Source organism: Scylla paramamosain, chromosome 23 (assembly GCF_035594125.1).
Source record: "Scylla paramamosain isolate STU-SP2022 chromosome 23, ASM3559412v1, whole genome shotgun sequence".
NCBI lineage: Eukaryota > Metazoa > Arthropoda > Malacostraca > Decapoda > Portunidae > Scylla > Scylla paramamosain.
Window position 1 is genome coordinate 2,261,242 of NC_087173.1, and position 9,244 is coordinate 2,270,485.

A 9,244-nucleotide genomic window follows, 5' to 3' on the forward strand; every position below is an offset into this window, starting at 1 on the left:
TGACCATCTAGTGCTGGGCTACTCATCAACTTATCTACCTGGCACAGAGACACTAGGGTGCTCGGTGCCAACTAAATCTCTGGCAATGGAATGCTCTAAAACTGAAAATGTCACTATGAGCAGTGTTTCATCCTCTATGACATCTATACACAGGAGTGGACATAAGATAATGTGTAACCATTATATGCAGTGGTGACAGCAGATACTTACATCATCCTGGAGGTCAATGTTCATATTGCAAAGGCACAGGTTCTGCACCACCATTGTGTGTCCATAACGGCAGGCCACGTGCAAGCAGGTCTCCCCATTCTGCAATAAGATGAAAGGTGGTTAGGCTGACTAAAGATAATCTGGTGATACAAACTAATTAGTGCTGAGATGGTTAAGATTTATTTAGAAGACATTATGGAGCCTGGAATGGTTCATGAAGTGTTCTTTTTCCATACAAATGTTTTTTAAGGAGTTATGCAGAAATACTACGAAAAATATTAACTTATGAATTTCAATTAAACTGTTAGAATTGTGCACACCTCATATTTCACATTGTATAAGTGATGAAAAGCTGGAAAAGTTACCTGTAACTTCACTATACCTTACCTTGTTCTGTGTGTTAATTTGTGCTCCTTGCTCGATTAGGTAGGCAATGATGTGTGCATGCCCCTGGCGGGCAGCCCAGTGGAGGGGTGTGTCTCCTTGAGCGTCAGTGGCCTCTATCCCTCCTCCTTTCTTTACCAGGAACCTGAGGGCATCCAGCTGCCCCAGGCCACATGACAGGTGGATGGCACTCTCCCCATGCTGCACAGAAACAGACAGGCACTCTTGAGAGCCATGGACTTGAAGAGGAACTTATTTTGCATTTAATGTAATAGTACAGGAGACTTAACTCTTTGGGTGGCTTATACAGGGAACCTTAACACTTAACCATACACAGACACCCACACATCTGCACACACACACACACACACACACACACACACACACACACACACACACAAAAGTGGCCCTCAAATGGAACCATGAGAAACTAGCAAATTTATCTCAAACACACATACACATACACTCATCTCTAACATACAACTATACAACAATACACAACTCTACCATGCACATACACTCCCTACCATACTTTCTTCTACAGGCACACCTTTAAACATACACTCTACATCCCACACACACACTTCTACACTAGTTTTATCAACCTAACTCTGTCTACACACATACTGTACACTCCTATGCACACACACACATATATACACACCTTGTTAGCCATATTAACATCAATATTCTGGGCCACAGTGAACAGCTTCTCTAGTCCAGGCAGGTTCCCTTCCTCCACAGCTGCCACCATCGCTGAGAGCACAAAGCTGGAGTCCTGCAGAGAATAATATATAAGTAAAGGAGATATAGATAAATAGGAGGGTAAAAATGGTAAATGAGTATGTAGATAAGTTGGTGAGTATAAAGAACCTAGTGAAGAAATAAGGGGTTTTGTTGATAGAAGTAAGTGAATGAGTATATGAGTAAATAAATAAATAAAGAGTACAAAAGTATGTAAATAAATGAAGAGAGCTAAGAGAAACTGAAAGTTTGGCAGAGATGGTGGAAAAACACAATGATGATGACAATGATCATGACAATGATGATGATGATGATGATAATGATAATGATGATGATGATGATGATGATGATGATGATGATGATAATAATAATAATAATAATAATAATAATAATAATAATAATAATAATAATAATAATAATAATAAAGTACTCAATCCTCAGTCTGTGTTCCCTTCACATCCTACCTCCATCAATAATAATAATAATAATAATAATAATAATAATAATAATAATAATAATAATAATAATAATAATAATAATAATAATAACAACAAAAACAAAAACAAAAACAAAAATAACAAAAACAACAACAACAACAACAACACACAACCCAGTCAATAACAGCCAACGCAACACCTTCGATCCATCCAGCACAAGCGGCGAGGCTTTATTACCTTAAGAAGCTCTGGCTCAAGTTTCTCCAGCTGTGCACGTGGGAACTCCAGACAGAAGTGGTGCTGGAGGCCTGACGAAGGAGCCACAACCAGGGAGGAGGCGTCAGAGGTCTTGGCAGCCTCATTACTATCCCCTCCTCCTCCTCCTTCCCCTCCTCCGTTAACACAGTTCTCATCATCGCCTTTACTTTCACTCACACCGTCACCATTAGCGTTAGTCTCTGCGGTCGCGGGTGTGGAAGTGGTGCTGGTGGTGGTGGTGGTGGTGGTTGGGAGGGGTTCGAATTCGGTTTCAGGAGAGGAGTGACCTTTCCTCTCCTGTTTACCGCCGCCACTCTGCGCATCATCGTCGTGGGATGCTGAGTACAGAAGCTGCGGTCGTGATTCACTGCGGGTTGTCATCGTTAGCGGTCCTTTACACTCGTTTTTCTGATGTAAGGACGCCTACACTTTGTCACTTGCAGGCTAAGTCCTCATAAGCTATCACTGGTTACTGGTAGACGCTGTAAAATTCACTATGTTTTAGTTCATGCCATGCTAGGCTTGCTTTGTTTAAATTGTTTCCTATGCCATGCTAGGCTTGCTTTGTTTAAATTGTTTCCTTTCTTAATATCTGAGCACCTTCTGTTGGTTAGTTCGAGGGTATCTCCACGTAGGCTATTAATAGTTGGTGGACGCTGCAAGAATAAACATTTTCTTTCAGGCCGCCACGCTAGACACGCTTTGTCTGTAATCCCTTCCCTTTCTTAACATCAGAGCAACACTCCTTGATCGAGGTTATGTCTGTATAGGCTATTAATAGTTGCTGGTGGACGCTGCAAGAATAAACGTTTTTCCTTCACGCCGCCACGCTAGACACGCTTCGTTTTTAGTCCCTTCCCTTTGAGAATATCGGAATACCTTTTGTTCGTCGAGGGTATGTCCACGTAAGCTATTAATAGTAGGTGGATGCTGCAAGAGCCACTACGTTTTCTTTCAAGCCACGCCAGGCACGCTTCATCTATAATCCTTTCCTTTTCTTTATGTCTGAGCACCTTTTCTCGGTTATGTCCATGTAGGGTATTAATAGTTAGTGGATGGCACTGCAAGAGCCATCCACTTCTTTTTTTCTTTTAAGCCACACTAGGCACGCTTCGTCTATAATCCCTTCCCTTTCTTTAAATCTGAACATCTTTTCTCGGACGAGGTTATGCCGACGAAGACTATCAATAGTTGCTGGTGGACGCTACAAAAACCACTACGTTTTCTTTAAGACACGACGCAAAACTCGTTCGATCTACATTCCTTTCCGATGACAGAATCAATAGCTGCATACATCCTCCCGAACACTTTTCTGCGTGTATGTATAATATGCAATATAAAAAAACGACACATTTACATTCATTTATGCTCGATAACATCACCAGCTTACTTTACAAACACAAACATAAGCACAGTCTCCTAAGGGCAAGGAGGTCTGCTGTTGTTTGTTCTTCCTTCGTGTTCCTTTGCATAACATTCCCTGAAACAATATTCTATCTACATTTCCAATCTTCACGTAATAAGACTTGATAACACGTATACCCACCCATCTATCTCCCTTACACACACACACACACACACACACACACACACACACACACACACACACACACACACACACACACACACACACACACAACCATTCCATTACCATCCTTGACACAATTCCAGGCGAACGAAAAGATTGGAACGGGAACATCACACCACCAACACCACCCCTCCTATCCAGGCCACACCAATCCATACATTCCTCCTCCCGGCTCAACAACACACGGGAGGACACTCAACACCAAACAATGCAACACCCACTATTACTCTGCACACACACACACACACACATTTTCAACCTTTCCTCGATACACCACAACCACCAAAACACCCTACACACACCAGCAACACCACCACTAAAACACTCACGACTACTTTCAACACCTACACAAAGCTACACCAGAGATACAACTTATTTCTACACGTATCAACACCCACAGCAACACCTCTACACTTCACCACCCTCCTGGACACGAGAGGAATAACGAAAAGTGGGTGTGTGTGACCAAGGAGTTAAACTGGACATATCCAGCCAGCTAGCCAGTCTTCCCTGCCTTTCCTCCCACACTCCCTCACTCTCTCCCTTCCCACAACGCCACGGAGGGAGAGAAACGAGAGAGACAGAGACACAGGCACCGGGAGGGACGGAGGGAGTGCCAGGGTCCCTCCTACCCCACCTCCACCCCTCCATTCCCTCCCAAAGCGGCTCTCCAAAGGTCAACTCTGGGAGGACGAGAAAGACCGATACATCAGCCTCGGTCACAGCCAGCAGCGATGCCACTTCTAGACCCGCATTCTGAAACGCTTCGCTCTCTCTCTGTCTCTTTCTCTCACCACGACTATTTTCCGAGGCTTTTTAAAGAGATGACCACCCGGGTTCTTAAGACTGTTTCTCCTGTTCATAACGCAAAAATCTTGTTACTCTGTCACTTGACCCGTAAAAACATCCTTAAAAACCCGTGCAACTTATAAAACCGTATTCAAAAGCGCATTGCTCTCTCACCAAGGCTATTTTCCAAGGCCACAGAGACGGTTAACCGGTTCTCAAGACTGTTTCTCCTGTCAATATTGTAGAAATCTTGCTAATCTGTCACTAGAACCTTAAAAAAATAAATAAATAAAATTTGTGTCACTTTATGCATAACCCACTGAAAATAATCGAAGTGAGGGGGAAGTGTTTCAGAATACAGTCCCTGCCCTCCTCGAAGTGGGATGAGAGAATGGGGTAGTGAGAAGGGAGATAGAGATGATAGAAGGCCGGGAGGGAGGGTTAAGAGCAGGAGGAAGAGGAGGTGAAGTGTGGGGAAAGAATGACGAGGTGAGGAGGGAGATAAGCATGATAATGGAGGAATAGAAAGGAGGAGGAGGAGGAGGAGGAGGAGGAGGAGGAGGAGGAGGAGGAGGAGGAGGAGGAGGAGGAGGAGGGAGATTGAAGGTACTGTAGTGTGAAATGGAGAGAGGAATTAATGGAGGGGATGCAGGTATAAGAAAATAATAGAGAAAGAGAGGAAAGAAAAGAAGAAAAAGGAAGAAATGACAGTGGAAAAAAGAAGATAGGAGATGGAGGCAAAAGATAAAAAGCTGATAAAGAGAGAAGAGGGAATATGAAGTTAAAGAATGAAAATAGCAAAGGAAAGAGAATATAAAGAAGAGGAGACAGAGAAAAATAAGAGAACAGGGAGGCAAAGAGGAATGGAAGAAGAGGAATGGAGGGAAGATGGAAAAGAGAGAAAAGAAAGAAAGAAAGAAAGAAAGAGAGCCAGTCACTCTAATAACATCACGAAAGATAAAAATGCATAGGTCAGAGCCGTCTCTCTCTCTCTCTCTCTCTCTCTCTCTCTCTCTCTCTCTCTCTCTCTCTCTCTCTCTCTCTCTCTCTCGAGCCGGCAGCTGGAAGGAACAGAGAAAGGGATGAGACGAAAATTAACGCAAGAGGAGAGATAGATAAAAGAGAGAGAGGAGAGAACAGATAAAGAGGGAGAAAATGATGGAATGAAAGGAATAAAGGAAAGGAAGATGGATGGATAGAGGGATAGGGGGAAGGAAGGAATGAAGGAGATGAGGATAAGGAGAGAAAATAAAGAAAGAAGAAATGAGAGAAGAGGGAGGGGAAGAGAATGGAAGGAAACGAATATACAGGAATAAGAGGGAGGGAAGGAGGGAGAGGGGGAGAGAGAGAGAGAGGGGGGGATGAGGGAGGAGAGGATAAAGAGGAGGGGGGAATGGGGGGAAGGGGGAGGGGATCGATCAACCCACACCCCTCTCTTCTATCCCGAGTTTTCACACACACACACACACACACACACACACACACACACACACACACACAGCTAATTCATGCACTCACCTTTACTTTGCACGCACACACGCACACACAAACAAAACGGGCGGGCGGACACTCAACCCCCACAATGCTTATCTTGCGCGCACACACACACACACACACACACACACACACACACACACACACACACACACACACACACACACACACACACACACGTTCAGTAAATATTATGAAGCTTAAATTTCTTTGTCTTCTCATTTTCTCTTTGCGTTCACCACCACCACCACCACCACCATCACCATTGTCACCATCACAACCACCACTTTTAGCCACTAACTCACAAGCACCACCACCATCATCATCATCACCACCACTTCCAGCTACTGATTCACCACCAACACAGGCACCATCACCACTATCACCACGTCTCACCATTAGAATAAAATTAAATAAAAAGTTATGCATTTTCGCAGTAAACACCATACTGAATGACACCACCACCATCACCACCACCACCACCACACACCGCCTGGCACAATAACAATGATGCAACACCACACAATAACACCATTACTCACCACTATAACCGCGCGTCATTATACCAAACTAGGTCACCATAACTTCACTATCAACAACACCATAAGCACCATAAACACAATACAAACCAGATAACCATAACTTTTCACTATCACAACACACTATCACCACCATCATCACCACACGGTACACTTCACCATACAAACCATAACTTGGCGCCATAACCATGCGTCACTATACACCACGTCACCATAATTTAGGCTCACTATAACAAAACACTATCATTTCATCACAATCATCACACTCATTCACAAAACACCACACGGCTGGCACTATGCATCACCATCACTCACCATACAACACTATAAGGCACTATAATAACGACCCCTGCACCATAACACAACACCGCAGGCATTCTTCACTACACAAGACCATTATACAGTCACTATACTCCCTCCATACACCATAGTCACAACGCTCACTATACATTCACTCCCTCACCATACGTACGACACTATAAACACCGTAATCATTTATCTAAACAACCAGAAAACAGTTAAACCACAAGGAACTAAAACACACACACACACACACACACACACACACACACACACACACACTACAATACAATAAAGCAACACAATAAATAACATTTTAGTCCACATCACATCAAGGAAAAAAATAAAAGATATATTACTTGCTATAAATTGCGCAGCCGAGAGAGAGAGAGAGAGAGAGAGAGAGAGAGAGAGAGAGAGAGAGAGAGAGAGAGAGAGAGAGAGAGAGAGAGAGAGAGAGAGAGAGAGAGAGAGAGAATCTGACACACACACACACACACACTTAATAACACAGGAATTTTCTTCTCATTACATTTCTGGAGCAGGAGGAGGAGGAGGAGATGAAGAGGATTAACGCTCAAAAATATTTTCATATACAAAGACGAGGAGGAGGAGGAGCCCAACAGAAGGATGAGAATGCGACAAGAAAAAGGGGATGAAGATTATAATGAGAAATGTTTTGGAGGAAGGAAGGAAGGAAGGAAGGAAGGAAGGAAGGAAGGAAGGAAGGAAGGAAGGAAGGAAGGATAGATGAACAGAAGAGGGAAAAAGGAAGAAAAGGAAGAAGGGAAGGAAAGAAAGAAGGATAGATAGATGGATGGATGGATGGATGGATGGATGAACGGAAGGAAGGAAAGAAGGAAGGAAGGAAGGGAGAAAGGGAGGAAGGAAGGAAGGAAAATCAAAGGCAGGAAGAAAAACTTGAGGAAGGGGAATCCGGAGAAAAATGGCCTGAGGGAGGAGGAGGAGGAGGAGGAGGAGGAGGAGGAGGAGGAGGAGGAGGAGGAGGAGGAGGAGGAGGAGGAGGAGGAGAAAGAGGGCAACTTGGAAAAAAAAGAATTACCAGGAGGAGGAGGAGGAGGAAGAGGAGGAGAGAAAAGTAAGACTAAGAAGAACAACAGTAACAAGAACATGGCGAAAAAGAGAGCGAGGAGAAGGAAAACGAATTAAATAACAATTCGGGGAAAATATGACCAGGAGGAGGAGGAGGAGAAGGAGGAGGAGGAGGAGGAGGAGGAGGAGGAGGAGGAGGAGGAGGAGGAGGAGGACAACTAGAGAAGTGACAGCCAGAGGAAAGATTATCAGAGAGTAGGAGGAAAAGAAGGAAGAGCAGGAGGAGGAGGAGGAAATGAAGAACGAAACGACAAGAAAGGATAATCAGAGAAGAGGAGGATCACCAGGAGGAGGAGGAGGACAAGGCTCGGCTCCTTCAGCGCCACCAGCGTGCCTCCTGCCCGAGGATCAATACTTGCAGGTAAACTTAGCGAGCTGAGTACCGGACACTGAGTGGTGGTGGTGGTGGTGGTAATAGTAGTAGTAATAGGTGGCAGTGATGTTGTTTTTGTAAGAATTATAACAGTTGCAGTAGTAGTTGTTGTAAGAATAATAGTAGTAGTAGTAGTAGTTTTTTGTAGAAAGTCAGTAGTAGTCGTGGTGGTGGTGATAACAGTAGTAGTAGTAGTAGTAGTAGTAGTAGTAGTAGTAGTAGTAGTAGTAGTAGTAGTAGTAGTAGTAGTAGTAGCACCACCACCACCAATATCGCAACACAGCCAAAAGTGACAGCAGCAGCAGCAGCAGTAACAGTAACAATATCGCAACGTGAATACGTGACAATTCCCACTCACGATATAACAGTTTTAGCTGCACACACACAATGCAACACACACACACACACACACACACACACACACACACACACACACACACACACCACCTTTAATCAGCACCTTTAAACCAACACACACACACACACACAGACACAGACACACACACACACACACACACACACACACACACACACACACACACACACACGAGGTCACTGCCGCTGGAACACAAAAGCTGGGTCACTAAGAACACACACACACACACACACACACACACACACACACACACACACACACAGTCCCTGGCTCCTCACTACAACAGGGCGGCGGCTGGTCTAATTTCACCGAGCAAATCCACCAACATTTGCTATTTCCACCAGACTATTTCATCCAGTCGGTGCGTCACGGTAGGAGAGCAGGCGCGGAGTGAGTGAGTCAGCGTGCCGTCACATCGCAGCTGTAACGTAACATTCGGTGCCGCTAGCTAGCTCGGACCCTCCCTTCCCCCTTGAAAAAACGCGAGGAGGAGCGGCATACGTTCTCACCGCCACAGCCACAGGGAGACTGAGGCGGCGCCGCTGGGTTGGCTACACGGCAGGACCCGCCAGCCAGAGCCCCGCCCCCTCCCGCCAGCGATCTTTGGTAATGGATCAGCGCTAGCAGAGACGCCAGCAG

General features: G+C 44.7%; 1 protein-coding gene across 5 annotated transcripts in view; it reads right to left on the reverse strand.

Annotated features, from left to right (window-relative positions):
• Nucleotides 1-9,244, reverse strand: part of LOC135111998 (death-associated protein kinase 1-like) — a 44,016-nt gene that overhangs the window by 16,317 nt on the left and 18,455 nt on the right. For 4 of the 5 annotated variants that reach the window (XM_064025778.1, XM_064025779.1, XM_064025777.1 and 1 more), the window contains exons 9-11: nucleotides 1,259-1,372; nucleotides 598-795; nucleotides 211-309 (exon numbers count right to left, since the gene is read on the reverse strand). In XM_064025778.1, the coding sequence (XP_063881848.1) occupies nucleotides 211-309; nucleotides 598-795; nucleotides 1,259-1,372 (411 nt within the window). Of the gene's footprint in view, nucleotides 1-210; nucleotides 310-597; nucleotides 796-1,258; nucleotides 1,373-2,012; nucleotides 2,933-9,244 lie in introns of those variants that run through there. The other variant, XM_064025780.1, reaches the window with a different exon arrangement.